Source organism: Amphiura filiformis, chromosome 8 (assembly GCF_039555335.1).
Source record: "Amphiura filiformis chromosome 8, Afil_fr2py, whole genome shotgun sequence".
Taxonomy (NCBI): domain Eukaryota; kingdom Metazoa; phylum Echinodermata; class Ophiuroidea; order Amphilepidida; family Amphiuridae; genus Amphiura; species Amphiura filiformis.
The window spans coordinates 64244586-64264804 of NC_092635.1; the positions used below are offsets into that span (position 1 = coordinate 64244586).

The 20219-nt window shown below is 37.7% G+C and overlaps 1 protein-coding gene across 1 annotated transcript; it reads right to left on the reverse strand.

Moving 5' to 3' along the window:
• Positions 1-8536: 8536 nt before the first annotated feature.
• On the reverse strand, positions 8537-17834 carry LOC140159346 (uncharacterized). Its single transcript, XM_072182794.1, has 3 exons — positions 16813-17834; positions 12872-12989; positions 8537-8803 (listed from the first exon to the last, which is right to left on the reverse strand). Exons 1-3 carry the CDS (start codon positions 16969-16971, stop codon positions 8727-8729), a joined length of 354 nt encoding a protein of 117 aa, XP_072038895.1. The 5' UTR covers positions 16972-17834; the 3' UTR covers positions 8537-8726.
• Positions 17835-20219: the final 2385 nt, after the last annotated feature.

Consider the following 20219-nt stretch of genomic DNA (forward strand, 5'->3'; position numbering starts at 1 on the left):
GCTGAATGATGGCGTGTAAGCTTACTGACTTGCATAAAGTTCGCAAATTTCGTTCTTTTCTCTTGACACCATTTATTTAGGTCAAAAGTGGGATTAATATATTGCGTCCGCGAACATTTAATACGGAGGGGATGCATTGTTTTCAAATCTTTAAATGGGACCCCGCCCGGGAACCCTGGATATCAATACCAAATCTAAAATAATACCGTCATGACCGTCCATGGATATCATGAACGAATGCATTCATCCCCAGAAAATAAACTTCCGAATCGAGTCATTTGTAATTTTTGTTATATTGATAGTTTTAATATTTTTAGGTGGCGGCAGACATTTGCAAGAACATCGTGGCAGGGAAATCCCCATGCACATACTTGACCCGTACCCGTTGAATTTTTGATGACCTAGTAGTTGTTGGGAAGTGGATCATGTCTGGGGACCATGCCATGTGCATCTTTACCAGACGAAACGGAGCCTACACAGGTGTGGTGGGTGTGCGAGTGGTCATAAAAAGTTAGCATCTATGATATGTTTAAACAAATATGCGCAGTGGCGACACCAGGAATTTTTACGGGAGGGAGGAGACACGCCCCTCCCCCGTCCTCCAGGATCAAAGCCCATGGCACTAAATATTGGTCAGGATGTATTTTTTAATGATCATGCACGGATTATAGTATATACACAGTTAAGGGACGCACCATTCTTATGGTGGGGGTAGAAGTTTTGAAGAAAAAACTTGTAGGAAGTTTTTCCACCCAAAAAATTTCCCCACCAACACTTAAAAAAAACCCTTTCCTCACCTAACTGTGTATATTAAAATGCATGAAAACAATTGCGGGAAGGTGGCGATATTCCTTTCACCGACCCCAACTTCCTACCCCCCTGAGTATCTAATGGTGCGTCCCTAAATGGGGAAAGTTTTTGGTTTTTAAAAATAAAAGTGGGGAAAGGGCTTTCTTTTTTCTGTTTTTTTTTGCTTACGTAGTGAGGGAAGTTCGGGGTGGGGAAGGGTGTGGGCAAAGTGAATCGTGCCGCAAAAAGTGAAACATTTCGAAATTTTAGATTTGGGAGGTGGGGGTGGGTGGGGAGAGTTATGATTGGGAGTATTGCCCTAGTGTCATAATGACGCCGCTACTGGAGGATATGGGCGGGGCAGAAAGGTTCCGGAGAGAGGTTTAAGGCAAGTTTCTACCGTGTTTATTTTTAATTTTTAGGGATGCTAATTGCTACAATTTTTAAGTTGATATTAAAATCAGTATATTAATAGCAGGGCTGTCAACTCTCACGCATTGGCCGTGAGTCTCACGCATTGGGTCACTTTCTCACGGTCTCACGCCAAGGTAGTATAATCTCACGCCTAGGTAGTAAATCTCACGCAAAATGAGTAAAATCTCACGCATCGTCATGAATTATTTGTTACCCCCCCCCCCGCTTTTCACATTCTCGAGCGCCGTGGCTCAAATAATCATGGTACAAAATGAACATTGGAGTCGGCAAATCCCGGTACGCCTCTGTCTCACGCCAAGCAATTCCAAAAAGTTGACAGCCCTGTTAATAGTAATAATATATTAAAATGGAAAATACATCTTATTTCAGTACTTTTTCAATAATGATAGTATTGCAAAATGTCTTATATGTTTCAATATTTTTGATGTAATTTTATGCTAAAGGTCGACATGATATGGTCATTTGGTGTATTGTGAAGCCAATTGCACATGATACGGTGACACACCCATCATGCACCCAAACAAATTGTATCATACTATATTGGTGCTCCTTCAAAAGAACGGAAATTCCCAGTATTAACTTCCCAATTTTTATGCCGGATGATTGTGTAGTTATTGTAAGGGGTGGCCATGACAACTTTCCTACTAAAAATTTTACTCAAGTTCAGACTTACACATAACACAGAGGACAGAATTAAAGTTGTTTGACTTGTGCTCAACATTCTAATTTTAAGTCGATCAATCATTTCTATTATCAATAATAATAGCAATAATATTGGTGCATGCCGCATAATATTTCAATATTTGAAAGTAGGGTCTTTTGGTGTATTGTGAAGCCGATTGCACACACCCATCACGCACACTTACAAAATATATCATACTGGTGTTCCCACAAAAGAACGGGAATTCCTTGCTTAGCCACACTTTTTAATATGCTGGATGATTGCGTAATTATGTAAGGGAGGGGACAGCTCTCCATGTATAGAATTGAAAGTTATATAATATATAAAAAAACATTAATAAATTATCATATTAAACAACCGTGATAGGGGGAGGGGGGCAAGAGTTATGACTGGGAACATTCCCCCTGTGCCAATGTGACGTCGCCACTAGAGGGGCTGAAAGGTCCTAGAGAGAGGTTTAAAGGTAAGTTTCTTCTACCAATGTATTTATTTTTCTAAGAGATGCTACAATTTTTAAGTTGATATTAAAATCAGTATATTAATCAATAATAATAATATATTATTATGGAAAATACATCTCATTTCATGTACTTTTCCAATAATAATAGTATTGCTAAATGTCTCATATCATATGTTTCAATATTTGTATGTAATTTTATGAAGGGTGTGGGCAAAGTGAATCAGTGCCGCAAAAAGTGAAACATTTCGTATTTTGGCGGGGGGGGGTATGGCTGGGAGTATTGCCCTGTGCCAATATGATGCCGCTACTGGAGGGGATGGGCAGACAGAAAGGTCCGGGAGAGTAGTTTAAGGTAAGTTTCTACCAATGATGTATTTATTTTTAGGGATGCTACAATTTTTAAGTTGATATTAAAATCCATATATTAATCAATAATAATAATTTATAATGGAAAATACATCTCATTTCAGTACTTTTTCAATAACAAAAGTATTGCAAAATATCTCATGTTTTTAAATATTTTTTTCATGTAATTTTACGCTAAAGGTCATGATATGGTCATTTGGTGTATTGTGAAACCAATTGCACACACCCATACAAAATGTATCATACTGGTGCTCCTTCAAAAAAACGGAAATTCCTGGTATTAACTTTTCAATTTTTATGCCGGATGATTGTGTAGTTATGTAAGGGATGGCTATGACAGCTGTACTACCGGACCACTATTAGATTTCGAGTTGGTTGATCAACTTGCCAATATTTACTTATAATCGGAATTTACAAAGAAATAAAATCTAGGAATTTACAAAGAAATAAAATCTAGCCTATTTTCTTGAACTTGGGATAAACTAGAATTCAATTCCATTCTAAAAAACTTGACTAACACAGGATACGATGAAATTTTTCGTAATTTTAGATTTATTTGCTTGAACTGAAAATGACAGAAATTTTTTTAAAAAGGGATAAAAATGTAGAATTAAATTCCCTTCTAAAAACTTGACACAAGTTCAGAGTCAGACATAACACATAAACCCCCTCTCGCTCCATTTTACAGTATCAATATCCCCCACTAACAACTCTCGCTCCAATATCCCCGGCCCCATTAACCACTCATATCGAAATCCCCCATGCACCCCTCTCGCTCCATGTTCTCATATCGATATCCCCCACTAACCACTCTCGTTCCACTTTATCATATCGATATCCCCATATACACCCTCTCGCTCCATTTAATCGTATCGATATCCCCATACACCCCTCTCGCTCCACTTCATCGTATCGATATCCCCCATTAACCAATCTCCCTCCAATTTATTGTATCAATATCCCCCATACACCCCTCTAGCTCCACTTAGGGGTGGTGCAATAATTATGTGTACCCCGGGGGAGAATTATAGGGGGGGCAAAGATTTTTGGCAGGCCAAAAGGGGGGGCAAGCATTTTTGGTAGGTCGAAAGGGGGTCAAGCGATTTTTGGCAGGTCGAAAGGGGGGCAAGCAATTTTTGGCACAGGTTACCGTTTGGGTATATACCGTTTCTATATTACGCCCTAAAAAGGCGTAGGAAAACGTTACGAACATGTTAAAATATGCAAAATTTCCTGCTCGCTGCGCTCGCATTATATGTTAAGACAATTTTAAGGTTTTAAATTTGGGTTCCCCAAAATCTTGCATTGGGAAGGGGAGGACAAAGATTTTTTGGCACGTCAAAAGGGGGGGGGGCAAAGGGGGGCAAAGGTTTTTTGGCACGACCAAAGGGGGGGGGGCGAGCGATTTTTGGCAGACCATTTTGAGAATTCACACCCCGGGGGTACACATAATTATTGCAACACCCCTTAATTATATCAATATCCCCCATACACCCCTCTCGCTCCACTTAATCGTATCAATATCCCCCATTCACCCCTTTCGCTCCACTTAATCGTATCGATATCCCCATTAACCAATCTCCCTCCACTTTAAGGGCTGTGCAATCATTATGAGCCTCCCGGGGGGGAGGTAAAATTTCCAAGCGGCTCGCCAAAAATCGCTTGCCCCCCCATCTCTGCCGCCAAAAAATCGCTTGCGCCCCCCCCCCTGGCCTGCCAAAAATTCTTCAAAAAATGCTCAATATTTTGTAGTAAATCATTGTACAAGAAGAACAATTATTCACATTTTGTTTTCGAATACTAGTAACTCCAAGAATGAATCCACGAAAAGTTGAATTTCTGTTATTTCACACATCTGGTACTCTCCCTCCCCTCCCTCATTTCTGTTATTTCACACATCTGGTACTCTCCCTCCCCTCCCTCATTTGCGGTAATTATTCATACACAACCGCGGGAACCTGATTAACCCATGCGCACGTTGAAAGTAGACATTTTTGGTAAACAACATCGTGAGCCACCTTGTACCATAGATTTTAAATTTCTATGCTTGTACCCAGGGTAGTCCCTCATTAGATATTCATAAGTTCATTCAAACCGACCGTGGGAAAGTATCAATCTATGAGCGTCACACCGTATTTGGAAGCATGTTTACCCACAGACCCTTGTTCTAGGGTCTGTGGTTTACCTGGGCATTTGCCTCGTGGGTCATGGGGGCCGGGGTGATGACCTCACCTGCCACGTGTATTCATGTTGGTTCTGATTTTATTCACTGAATATGGATTTTGTTTCATATACAATTATATTTAAAGCGACATTATGATCAAGAAGTTCATTTTTATAACATTTTTAATGTTGTTATTGTTTTATTTTTGTTAACGTAAAAGAGAAGACAAGTGCAACGTTGAAATTTTGCTTTGGAGAGTTTACTGGGGCGCGGATACTTTTGCTAGAATCGGTCAAGGGTCACGGGGAAATACCCACCGAAGGTAATTAATCTTCGAAAAAATCTGGACGTAGTAAACTACAACTTCATTCATAAAAATGCATATACAGTGGGCAAAAACATACCAAAATAGGCCGAGACGATGACATCATTCAGTCATGAATATTTAATCGCCATTTTGCAACAAACGAAGCAATTTTACGACACAAGACGATCATCGTTTTGTTCTTTTTTAGACAGATTTTTGTTGATTTGAAACATTTATTTAACCAATTATTAGTATCTTATTCTTGAATTTCAATGGGGCGATTTTGTACCATCTGACTTTATTTTTTCGCCCTTGGTCAGTATTTCAAGGGGGCTAGTTTTTAGAATCGACGGGCGAATCGCCGTTCGCCCCCCCCCCCCCCGTGCCCGTGTATTTTGATCGCTGATTTAAGCGTTTCTGTACTGTTTCCCTAAGCCTTTTTAGGGCGTTTTATTTAAAAGGCGCCCCGTGAATGTGTGCCAAAAATCCCCCTCTCGGCTTGCCAAAAATTGCTTACCCCCTTCGGCTCACCCTAAAATCCCCCCCCCCATGTTATCCTCCCCCAGGGCTCATAATTATTGCACAGCCCCATATCGTATATCAATCACATATTAATTACCCTGGTTGAACCATCCCGGGGAATCACCAACTCTAAACAGGTGTCTGGCTGATTGCCAACGATCTAGTTTTTAGTTTGCAACGCGATCTCTTGAGAAACTGGACCAGTGATTGGATGATCGTGATACACACCCCGAACACACCCACATCCAAATCGCGCCCGGGTCGACCAGCAGCTACCAGCTATAAATAGCCACATCCGTACGACCGTCGTCATGGTGAAAGTTGGAAGAAATGCAATAGGCTTCGCGCTCGTACCTAGAATAAATTGGGGGATGGAGGGAGAGGTAGACATATTTTAGAAGGGAAGACACTTTGTGAAAATACGATGGATGATTGTGAACGTCAAGTTAAAACATGTAATTTATGTGTAATAATTATTAGGCCTAATTATGTAAACAAAATATTTTGTCATCTTTGTATTGAACTTGAGTCTTCGTTATATCATCACCTTCGTCAGCATCATCATTATCATCCCTCTAGTACATCCTGCACAGCACGGGTCGATAGTATCTGCATGCAGCATCAGGTCAAGTGGGTATGTTGACACGTGACACAACTTTCTCACGGTCGATTGGTTTATTGTTTATATTGAACAAGACAAGAACATGGATCTCTGATGGATGGTTTCAATCTCGAAAGCACATGATGCACGTTTTTAGAATAAATATTTTTTTGCGGAACATCTATCGGACCATAAGATCAGATTGAAGAATATTTTTCCGAGAACTTGGAAGATGTTTGCTTGGAACTTGGAAGAATAACTTGCAAGACCCCGCGGGATAAGACCACGGCGAACGACCGGATCTTTCAGTCCTGCATCCATATCCCGGATACGTAGGGCCTACATCCATATCTAGGCACGATTGAAAAATGATCGTGATGATAGATCGTGCACGATGTAGAGGATTGATCGACTTGATGACGATTTAGTTGTTTACTGGAATATATTAAAATTGGAAATATAAAACTGTTGCAACAATTTGATCATGGAAGGATAAAACCCCGATCATCAATAAATCTGTGAAGCGCACGGTACAGCGCTCCAGTATACAAAAAAGTATGATTGGACTACATTGCATACCTGACCTATTCCAGTGCATGCTTTTTGTGGAATTACCTTATTCGTATTAACGTATTTTGAAGATAATTATGGGTATTCAAGTTCAAAATATCATGACTTGAAGGGGAACCCAGGATGAATGAGATCTCAAGGTCCCGGTCAACATGATCGAGCATGGTGAGTTCGATATCAAGATTTATTGTAAGAAGCACAAGCTACTAGATATTATGAAATTCATCATAGGCCCTATCATATCATAAAATTATGATTTCGAATATGATAAACGTGCATGGTAATTGCAGACCTAAAAAATAGTACGCATTTGGCTGGTCAAGGTCAGATTCGTAATTCTGCATTTTGCCCGGGCATTTTGTTTTTCCTCTTTCTACATTTTTTGTCATCTTCTTTCGGTCATTAAAAAAAATAAATGGTCTACTTTTTACCTTCAAAACATGGTTATTTCCTAATTATTTCTTTAAATAAGTTACATTTATACTAATTGTTATTATACCTGTGGTAAAATCAAGAAAGAAGAAGAAACTGTAATATATTCACGTTTCATAAATTATTTTTTAATGCTGGTATAAAATCCCCGACCCCGTGACCGAAATACTGAATTGGAAAAGCCTGGGTAGCGATCATTATCAACAACAAATCTATTTTATGGCACACACTTGAGCTGGCTCGACGGAAATGGTTCCTATCGATCGATTGTATCATGGAAAGTTCTTTATCTTTGGTTGATGCTTAATGTGGTCATTTACTGGTCAAAAAATAATGTAAAATCAATAATAATTCATGATCTTACATGAAAATGATACGATTCATATTATTTATTCACATGCTGATGGCGCGACATGGGACATTATCAAGAAAATATACAAACATCAGTATTTAATAGGCCTATCCTTATGGGTGTTATTATACATGAATATTATTATTTATTCATTAATGTTTTTAATATCATGTTTAAGTAGGCCTACTAATTTTTATGATATGGAATCCGTCACTGACTTGCTCAGATGATCGGTAACGGTCCCGCCGATCATCTATGCCGTGACCGTGATTATAGCCATCGCGCCGGCCGTGATATTGATGACCAGACCATAGATCCTTCACTATCTATGACCAAGACACATTTACGATTTACGAAAGCGACCTGTCATGACAACATGATAGTGGTCAATATAATTGTCCCCTTCAATTATAACGGTCCTGGTGACAATTACAGTTATGATATTCTTTTATTCAAGTTAATCGTGCACACACCGTATCAGTGAGAGCATGTTTGTGGTTCCCGTGCATCCACTGCTCACCATTCTTTGCAGAGAGTCGGGCAGAGAGTGTGAAAGCAGCTCGCCTCCTACTGTATTGATTTTTTCATTGGGCGGCCAGTTTGGGTGCTCTATCGTCTCAAATGCCGTCCTACATTGCGTCCTACATTGAAGTGTCTCTATTGTGAAGCAGCACTAATTCTCCATTGTATGTGGCTTCTTAAATGTAGGACGATTTTTCCAATGTAGGACGTTATGGTTTAGCAGTGTTAAGTCTAGCGAGGATGGTAGTTAACTCTCGCTTGTACTTTGGGGTGGGGTCAGTCTTCAATTTTTTAAAGTTCTTTCGTCTTTCAGCATTTCATGAACCTACTCTTCAGTCTCTTTAAAGACAGGAGACCAGACCAATCACAACCGAAAGTCACATTTCTTGGGAAAGTGCATCAGATGGTCACATCTGATGAAGTCCTCCGACATGTAGGACGAAATATTAGAGTAAGTAAAAACTTACTGGTTTTGTCAAGCAAAAATTGCTAATTGATATGTTTTACAAACCTGATGAATCTATTCACTGATGTGCTGACATTGGTACGATCTTTCTTGTATTCCAGAAAAATACATGTTCTGTTATGGTATCGACTCTGTCTGTGTAGTAAAAAAAATAAAATAAAAAGGAAACAAATAAAAAAACTGGTAATTATAAACTGTGGTTTAAGATGTGAGTTTATATCTGACAGTAAAAAATAACATTTTATGGACAAAAAAATACAATTTACAATATAATACAATATAATCTATTTCTTATGGAAATATTATAATATTACAATATATGGCATTAAGAAAACAAACAGTTTTTTTCCTTTTCTGGTAAACTAAATGTCCTGATCCAGATGATCAGTAAATACTTCAGATTGATGAAAATTCTTCACTTTGCATTGGATGTCATCTACATAGCAATAAAACAACAATGGGGTTTGATCCCATTGATGTTTGGTACGTGTAATTCCTTTCTGTACATGACTTCCATCATTACAGGTAGTCACAAAATCAAGAACAACAAGACACCCGTTGGTGCACCTAGAACTTTTCATAGCATAACAGATGGTGTTATAAACACATCTGTCTACTAACAACAACAGCACCAAAATTGTGTACAATTAATTGAAAACAATAAATATAGAATGGGCTTAAGTCACACAATCCTGAAAAATGGAGTTATCAATTTCTGCTACCAGAGGGTAAGTGACAAACTCTGTCCAAGTTTCATAGTGAAATAATGGGCATTGAAACTGCAAAGATAAAATCTCCTCCTTGCACTTAAAGTATGTGTCCATAAAAACATTGTTTGCCATTTATCTACATTTTTACTTACAAATGATGATACTGCTATAGGCATATCTTGTTCTTTCACATAGAGTATGTGCCATCTTTAAAAGCATACCATTTGGATAATTGAGCATGCAGCAGTGCAGATGTAAAGTAATATAATATCGCACAATCTGCGTTTTTTTTTCATTCCTTCTAACCCCTTTGCTCTTGTATTTTGCATGGTGATGGAAAATACATAATGCATAATTATGTGCAGTTAATTGATAGGCAATTTTGTTATTGTGTCAATTGTTTAACAATGTTTTAAATGGATATTTTAGGATTGTCCAAATGTGAGTATTAATTTCTTCCCATGTCAGCACTAATATCTTGAAATAATATATATGATAATACCAGGAGGGTGAAAGTGCATAGGAACAATGCCGGAAACTACGTCACTCTATTGTTCGACTTAAACTACATCATTTTTAACGCATGCGTGTTCGTTAATACAGCTTTAGTCTCCTCCACCTTCTCAACATGGTACGTGGAATGTCTGGAATCACACTGACGGCGGATAAGAATACTGGTCAGACAGTTTAATTTTATCAAGCATATAATACCAAAACAATCACCGTTATTTGATCGATTTACTACAGAATATAATTGATTATTCAAAATATAATTTTAATATTGTAAACATGTTAACTTATATATTTGTGTACTAAAGTATAAAGACACGTGAATAAAATCATGTCGAAGACAAAATGGCCGCTAATCCGCCTATTGTCTAGACTTAAACTACATCTTCCGGTTTGTTACGTAATACTAGGATGCCCATCCCTTTGTATCGATCCCTGATAATACTATTGGTGGTAGCACAACCAATAGTATGTATAGGGGAGCTGTGTGACATACTGGTTCAAGTCTTTACCTTTGGTGCAAGCAGTCTTTGGTTCAATTCCCTGCAGGACAAAAAAACCTTATCCGTTCTCTATGTGACTCATCTGATAAAGGCCAGGCAGAAGATCCATGATGAAAGACCTTGTTACAATCGGTTCCGATCAGGATAATAACCCCGATTGTTGGCTACACTTGGCTGTCCCATAAAAATACCCTGATCAGCTACCTACAGCAGCAATACTTTAGGCCCGTGGGTTGTGTCCAAAATGTGAAATCACAATTCTTTTTAATACAGCCCTTCTCAAACATATTCAAAATACAAAAGCACCAATATGTGGAGTTTTTCATGTTTGTGAAGATTATCATTCATCCAGGTAGTAAACAATAATGAAATTTGAACTATAATCTAGTCAACTGGACTTACTATTTTTTGAGTGGGAAATTTTCACGTCCATATAATAAACATGAAATATATGTATACAAGGCTCAGAGAATTATGCAGTAGGTTGATCATTATTAACAGTATACACTTACTTAATATAATAATAATACTTTAATTTTATAAAGCGCATTTACATCAAACAAGATCACAAAGCGCTGAACAATATTAAAACAAAATATAATAGTACAGATAAAATATAAACATCAATAAAAAGTACAGATAACATTATCATAAAAACAAAATAATATGAAAAACAAGATAATCACGAGATAATAATTATAAGATAAAAGAAAAATACAATAACACCAAGATGGGTAATGCAATGAAGGAATGATTAATGAGCAGCAGATGCAGAAACACATTGCACTAACCAACTGGCTAACAGCAAAAGCAAATGATGTAGGCCCGCCACAACAAATTCACGAGAGTAAAAAAACAATCAAAACTGAGCGGGCGTACACCAAGAGCAACAAACAATATGAATGAATAAAAAATATATAACTGCGCAAAAAGAAACTTAAACTAACACCTAAAATGCAATCTGCACAGGAAACGGAAACACGAGAGCAAAGGCCACAAAATTAACTGTGCAAAAAAAAAAAAGGAAAAAAAATTGAAGCAAAATTTACCAACAAAATATATACTATTAGACAAAAACCGTGATGAGAATTGCAAAGGAAGAGGTGAACGAGCAAGAGCAAAACAATAACAACAATGCAATTACCATCGGTCTAATATAATAATAAGCAAATACCATCGGTCTAACATAATAATAAGCAAATACCATCGGTCAAACATAATAATAAGCACAAGAAAAGCAAAAAACTAAAACAGCTAATAATGTAGGCCCACTACAAAACAATCACGTGAGCAAAACAAAAGAAACAAGTGGGCATACATCAAAAGCAACAAAGCAATTATGGGGAAATGATGTAATGCAAAGCAAAAAGAAAATGATACTAATTAACACCGAAAATGCAGTGTGCACAGGAAATGGAAAACACGAGCGCGAAGACCAAGTAACGAACTGTGCAAAAATGAAAAAAACAATGATATACTTTGCTAGGATGCACAACAGCAAGATTCACGAGAGCATAAATCAAACAAAATGAAAAGTATTATGCATCAAAGCAATAATAGGCCTGTAAAATTACAAAAATCAAATAACATTGTAAAAATTACAAATCAAACAAGCAGGAGAATATAATTATAATACAAAATGATTAGAGTAAAAACGCCAAAAATCAAATATATACATTGAGTAAAAAATATAATTGTCAGAGTCAATTTCAGATGATGTTCGAAAAAATGCGCGTGTGAAGACAATGATGATGACCATAATGCACGGAGTATGTGATGAAGAGTTGTAAAATGTAATGAGATGATAACAATCTTGCATGGAAAATAATTCGCGGAAAAGCAATCCAACAAAATAATATAATATACCAGGGGAGAGGTTACTAGCACATCACCCTGGCATTTGTAGAAAATAACAAAACATTAAATAACACAATGGCGGAAAGGATGGGGTTTCTAGCGTGATTTGAACATCGGTAGAGTTGTTGCAATGCAATGCGAATATCAAATGAGATGTATCTTGGCGAATATCATTGAGATGACGAAAAATAAGGATCACTAGAGGAGAGGTTACCAGCACTTCACTCTAGTGATTATTGCACAGAAAACACATAATATTGGAATGCAGAAACAATATCTCTCGATGACAAAAACGTAGAAATGCAAATATAACGACATTACGTTGCAAAAATATGATGAACAATGCACAGAAATTAAATCGCGGAAAATATGATATAGGGGAGAGGTTACTAGCACATCACCCTGGAAATTGAAATATATTATAAAACACTAATTAAAACATTGGCGGAACAGATGAGTTTTCAGGCGTGATTTGAACATCGGCACAGTTGTTGCTTGGCGAATATCAGTTGGTAAGCGATTCCAAAGAGATGGTGCGGCATAGGCAAACGCTCTTTCTCCGTAGAACTTCGTGCTCGGACGGCTGGTTTTCAGTAGATTATCACGCGAAGATCTTAACTTACTTGCAGCAGACACATTCTTTGTCATAGAATTCAACCTTGATAAGTAGCTGAATATCTGTTCCATTTCTTCACCTCTGCCCATGCCTGCATCTTCTTGGTATCGGCCGCCCCATTTGACCTGTTAGGTATCAAAACATAAATTGGTAAGTGTCCTTCAAAGGCAAAATTTAGAATATTTAATAAATTTAAGAAGTGTTTAATGTGATGTTTACCAACAAAATATATACTATTAGACAAAAACCGTGATGAGAATTGCAAAGGAAGAGGTGAACGAGCAAGAGCAAAACAATAACAACAATGCAATTACCATCGGTCTAATATAATAATAAGCAAATACCATCGGTCTAACATAATAATAAGCAAATACCATCGGTCAAACATAATAATAAGCACAAGAAAAGCAAAAAAACTAAAACAGCTAATAATGTAGGCCCACTACAAAACAATCACGTGAGCAAAACAAAAGAAACAAGTGGGCATACATCAAAAGCAACAAAGCAATTATGGGGAAATGATGTAATGCAAAGCAAAAAGAAAATGATACTAATTAACACCAAAAATGCAGTGTGCACAGGAAATGGAAAACACGAGCGCGAAGACCAAGTAACGAACTGTGCAAAATGCAAAAAACAATGATATACTTTGCTAGGATGCACAACAGCAAGATTCACGAGAGCATAAATCAAACAAAATGAAAAGTATTATGCATCAAAGCAATAATAGGCCTGTAAAATTACAAAAATCAAATAACATTGTAAAATTACAAATCAAACAAGCAGGAGAATATAATTATAATACAAAATGATTAGAGTAAAAACGCCAAAATCAAATATATACATTGAGTAAAAAATATAATTGTCAGAGTCAATTTCAGATGATGTTCGAAAAAATGCGCGTGTGAAGACAATGATGATGACCATAATGCACGGAGTATGTGATGAAGAGTTGTAAAATGTAATGAGATGATAACAATCTTGCATGGAAAATAATTCGCGGAAAAGCAATCCAACAAAATAATATAATATACCAGGGGAGAGTTTCCTAGCACATCACCCTGGCATTTGTAGAAAATAACAAAACATTAAATAACACAATGGCGGAAAGGATGGGGTTTCTAGCGTGATTTGAACATCGGTAGAGTTGTTGCAATGCAATGCGAATATCAAATGAGATGTATCTTGGCGAATATCATTGAGAAAAAAAAAAATAAGGATCACTAGAGGAGAGGTTACCAGCACTTCACTCTAGTGATTATTGCACAGAAAACACATAATATTGGAATGCAGAAACAATATCTCTCGATGACAAAAACGTAGAAATGCAAATATAACGACATTACGTTGCAAAAATATGATGAACAATGCACAGAAATTAAATCGCGGAAAATATGATATAGGGGAGAGGTTACTAGCACATCACCCTGGAAATTGAAATATATTATAAAACACTAATTAAAACATTGGCGGAACAGATGAGTTTTCAGGCGTGATTTGAACATCGGCACAGTTGTTGCTTGGCGAATATCAGTTGGTAAGCGATTCCAAAGAGATGGTGCAGCATAGGCAAACGCTCTTTCTCCGTAGAACTTCGTGCTCGGACGGCTGGTTTTCAGTAGATTATCACGCGAAGATCTTAACTTACTTGCAGCAGACACATTCTTTGTCATAGAATTCAACCTTGATAAGTAGCTGAATATCTGTTCCATTTCTTCACCTCTGCCCATGCCTGCATCTTCTTGGTATCAGCCGCCCCATTTGACCTGTTAGGTATCAAAAACATAAATTGGTAAGTGTCCTTCAAAGGCAAAATTTAGAATATTTAATAAATTTAAGAAGTGTTTAATGTGATGTACATCATGTAAATTTATCACTTAAACAACACAATGAGTTGTAACATTTCTATTTGATTTTGAAAATAAAATTGTGTATCGGCATATGGGTGCCTGTTACCGTAAAAACTTGATAGCTATCAAATCATCGATAGACATTATAGCTATATACGAACAAGTAACCCTGCAAATTTGTGTCTCAAGCCCATTAGCTCAGTTGGTAAAGCGCCAGACTTTGGTACAATTTCATGTTTTCAAAAGCGCTTGATGGTAAGCACATACATAATATAGTCGTATGGTCAAAAATGACAAATTTGAGTAATTTAATAGCGAGCCGGTTATTCTATTATTAAGGAAAAGAATATCAATATTATATATTATGTATGCTTCAGTAGACTGAAAGAGAATAAAATTAGGCTTAAAAGTGTCCAAGTGTCAGGCTGTACAGATCACCAATAAGCGTAGACCAATCCCAGCCAATATTACACCATCCATGGCCAAGTAGCTTGGAGTCAGTCTAGATTCTCGGTTGAGCTTCAATACCCATGTAGACACAACCCCAAAAGAGCTAACAGAGCCTTCTTTTCCAGAAACCTGAGTCACAGCAGACACAGGGTTAAAGAAGCTGTGTACACTACCTTCATCCGCCCAACAGTCAAATATGCTGCCACCTCATGGGACCCCACACACAGAGGAATACAAGCAAACTGGAGCAAGTCCAACGTAGTTCAGCTCGGTATGTCATGGGTGATTACTGCAAGTACAGTAGTGTCACCGCCATGCTGAAACATCTTACAATGTAGCTGGATTTCACTTCAGGAATGCCGCCGCAATAGCAGACTGCACATCGATGTACAAAATCCGGTTCAACCTGGTCGACATCCCGTGGAACCACCAGTACATATCTCAGCTTACATGTACATCAACCACCAGAGGCCACAGCTCTAGGTCCTTTATTCCACGCACCCACTCTTCAACATATGCCAGCGCGTTCTTCCCTCACACCATCCCGGAGTGGAACCGTCTACCAGTAGACCCTGCTGCATACCCATCTCTCAACTGCTTCAAGACTGCTCTGAGGGATGTTCTTCTGAAGTAGGCGCCACCGGACTTTTTTTCTTGCACATGTTTATATTCGCACCTGTTTTTCAATTTTCTTGTCGTCTTACGGGACGCAAGCCCACAACACATTGTGCATTTATTCTGAACCAAATGAGAGCTGCACAGTATTGGAAGGAAGGAAGGAAGGAAGGAAAAAAAATGAGGTATCAACCACTGCAGTAGGATGTGGGGTTATGGAAAGCCAATCAAATTTGTATCACAATTTTCAGAAAAGTGTAATCCCTCCATCCTTTTTGAATACCAAAATTATGACATGAGACCATATGCTATAATTATCAAGTTTTTATGATGCATTTACTTTGTCTCAAGCAAAACACTGAACCCACTGGGTAATAACCCATCAACAAGAGGATGACCTACTGATCTATGTACTCCTTGATGATGCTCTCATTTGTTTATCTCAACTATTTGTATTCATGTATTTCAGGGCCGTAGCAAGGTCAAAAAATGTGAGGCGGCCATTACAAATATGGGTGGCCAAATTACAAATCTATGCCCATATTGAAATAAACATACAAAGAAAAACATAACAAATTTCTCAAAAAATGGTGCGGCCATAGCATCCCCGCCACCCTGCTTGCTACGGCCCTGATGTATTTCAATAACTACCAAGTAATAAGAGCAAGGTTTTTAAGTCAAGTCAACACATACATAAATGACAGCCAGTGAAAAAATTTCACTGACTATCCAGGATTTGAACCTGCGTCCTTCGGATCACCGGACCGATGCTCTACCAACTGAGCTAATAAGTCAGATGGAGAGGAGCAGTGATGTTATTATCTATAGGCCTTCAGTTTAATTTAATTTACCACATAGATTAAACTTTATTTCTCCGTACTAAGTAATCAGTACTTGTTGGTGGGGTACATAAAGAAAAAAATACAAATACATCCACCTCTTATGGTCTTACCCCAAAATAAGACCTGGCGATATACTGCACGTTTCAATTATAGTGTCAGACATTGTCACCACGTGGAGTAAGTTAACTCACCTGACTGTCCCAGGCTTCATTGCTGTTGTACCCCTGGCATATAATCTGGTTTATTTTGCTGTTTTTTTTGCCCACAGCAAAATGAGGGTAACCATACATTTCACCACTAAACATGTTTCGGGTCAATGTATGGCAACATCTGGCAACAGCCAAGCCCATCTCATCCTGTTTAGCTTTGGTAGTGTTCTGTGCTCCTGCAGCCTTCCACACGGTATCCCCACACTTGTTGTCTGCTAACTATTTATAGACGTAACAAAACAGAGAGTAAAATATTAAACAACTAGCAACACCTTTGCTTGCAGTACACTGGCACACATGTTACAGTGAAGTAACATTACATCTATGACTGATGGCATATCTAGCATTTTCTATAAAGTTAGTCTGAATTCAATTATTAATAATAAAATTAATAAACAATAAACACTGTTCCAAAGAACATGCATCACCTGCCATAGTGGATCTAACAATGGCCAGATATTTAGCTTTTGTGCCCTATTTAGCAATGATCTTATCAAATGACATCCATCATGTGACCTGTAGATGACCTCTAATATGCTGACATCTTTTATGTGCCAATCCATCATGTGACCTGTAGATGACCTCTAATATGCTGACATCTTTTATGTGCCAATCCATCATGTGACCTGTAGATGACCTCTAATATGCTGACATCTTTTATGTGCCAATCCATCATGTGACCTGTAGATGAATACTAATATGCTGACATCTTTTATGTGCCAATCCATCATGTGACCTGTAGATGACCTCTAATATGCTGACATCTTTTATGTGCCAATACACCCAAAGGCCATTGTGTCGAAGAGACATTCACGAAAGCAGTGTATCCTTCGTGTAAAAGAACACCAATCAAATCCCAAGCCTTATCCTAACCCTAATCCTACCCTTACCTTAACCCTAAATCCTAACCCTAACTCTAATCCTATTAGTATTTTGTGCTCTCTTATGCTAAGGATAAACCATAGAAGCATGCTTAAAAGAAATTATGTACATTGTAGCATTACCCTTTGTGCGCACACACACACGGGCACACATACACTAAAAAAACTTTTACCAAGTCCACCCTCACCCAATGTTTACTCTAAGTATTCATGCAGTAAAATCATTGGGCCATTTGGGCTCTTGGATTTGAAATTTTCAGGGCCTCCACGTGTAACTGCCCAAAAAGTTGAAATATGAATAATTATGAAGAACGATCAGAACAATGAATATTACACAATCTAATCATGGGCCAACACTGGCCCAACAGGCCTGTACTGTACGGTAGCTTTTTCATGCAGTAGGCCCAAACTGATTTTTATTAGCTGTGGGCCCTTGGGCCCACTTTATTTGAAACACTGACTCCATGTACCAAGTCAGTAAAAAATATCTGGTGCTCTTTCGTCAAAACCAGTATTAAAGTTTTGTAGACAAATAGCATGTTTTATAAATAATGCTTGAGGTTGACAATAAGGACACAGTATACCTCTGCACACAGAACATCTCAAATGTACATGTACATATATAGCAGGAAAATGATGAAACATACAATTCATATAGACACTTTGATACATTGTAGTTCAGCGTGAAGATGACACAATGAAATTATTGGTGTACCATAAAGCAACCCACACCAACTAATATCTGATATTCAGTTCGCACCATCCATTACATGAACTTATATCAGAAATTGGGAGCAATACATACCCTCATGGGCAGGAAAAATAAGTTCATAAAACAGAAAATCAAGTCAAGATAGATGAAGAAGGCATCATCAAGAAAGCTCTTAGTAACAGCGGCTATATTGTATTGAAAAAGTTCCACAGCAGATGCACACTCCTATGCAGAAGACAAATAAGAAAGATGAAACAAAACTATACTCTACCTCCAGTCACCAGCACTATAGCTTTGAAGGGTGCACAATACTAATAAATTTCCCTATACTTTGTTTACAAAATGGCTTCTATTCAAATGGCTCTAGCTACCTTATGAAGCGACTCAATTTTTCGAAGCAATATATTTTCCTGAAAGACAAACAAACAAGCAAGTAAACAAACAAAAAGAAATATATTGGTGACCATTGAATTTTCGAACTACTGGACCGTGAAGACTATCAAGTTTTTTCATCCCATTTTCAGAATAAATTTGGATAAAAACAAAGAATCTTTCTCAATCTGGGCCAGATGCTTGGAATCAAGCCTACATTTAATACCTGACACAAATTTTTCACAAAATCTGCCGAATTTCTTTGATTTTTAATATTTATTTATAGTTGTTTAACTTTTACCGAAATGTAATTTAAACGCTGTATATCGGGGATGGAAGGCCTTTAGAGACATTATTTGGTGATGTGAAATCTTCAGGGACCTCAAGATGTCTGATTTATTTTCTAAGGGTTTTAATACTAATTAACATTATATGTAACTTCACTATGAGGACCGATCTCAAGTTGACATTTTTGGGGACAAATTCAAATTGGCACCAAATTCTATTAATGTGCTATCTACTGTAGATAGTACATTTAAAAGGTCATGGAGGTACTGGAATGGATCAAATTAAAATCAATTTATTTTGAAAATGTTGATCCCCATCTGTATAATGTTTGAGGCATCAAATTAATTTGGTAATGCATGGAAACAAACAAACACAATAGCTACTGGAGCCTATGTCACGGGCCCCTGGATCAGGTAAACTTACCTTGTGTGTGGGGGGGGGTGGGTGGGTGGGTAGGCTAAGCTTATGATTTCACCAACATGACCAAAGACGGATGTAATTCAACAATAAGTAGGCCTATAATTCATGCATTGCATTTGTGGTCATGTTTTTCATATCTGTGTCTTTCTTGCTGTCTGTCATAATTTTAGCCTATCCACCACCCCACACTCACACCCTCATACCCCATCCAGACAGTTTTATAACAGTGAAACTGTATCGACATTTTCTCTATCTCCAACTTGGCTGCCTGTCATAATTAAAGCTTAGCCTACCCTAGCCCACACTCACACCCCCCCGACACACCCCCACTCACAAACGGTAAGCTTACCTGTCCAGGTATTGACCAACATTGAGTGCCACCATACTGATGTTTCTCCGGTCTCCCATTTCGGGCTATAACTCACCTTAGCACTGGTAAACTAGTATATGTTGCTTTTTTCTGCGATTTTAGCTATAAATTATATGAATTACAATTAAAAACACCTCAATCAATATGCAAATGCTAATCAAAACCTGTTTGGCACAACTTGCTCGATCAAAACATCCTTCGTATAGGCTCACACACATACACTCCCTTCATGGTGCACAATACTATAAATTTCCCTATACTTTGTGTACAAAATGGCCTCTGTTCAAATGGCTCTTGCTACCTTATGAAGTGACTCAAGTTTTCGAAGCAATATTTTCCTGAAAGA

Bases quoted from the DNA above. Each gene is read 5' to 3' on its own strand.
- LOC140159346 (XM_072182794.1), bottom strand. From the start codon at position 16,971: ATGGGCTTGGCTGTTGCCAGATGTTGCCATACATTGACCCGAAACATG. The intron at 12,990-16,812 runs GTGAGTTAACTT...GATACCTAACAG, and splicing joins ATGAAGCCTGGGACAGTCAG to GTCAAATGGGGCGGCCGATA. The intron at 8,804-12,871 runs GTAAGTTAAGAT...TTTACTACACAG, and splicing joins AAAGAATGTGTCTGCTGCAA to ACAGAGTCGATACCATAACA.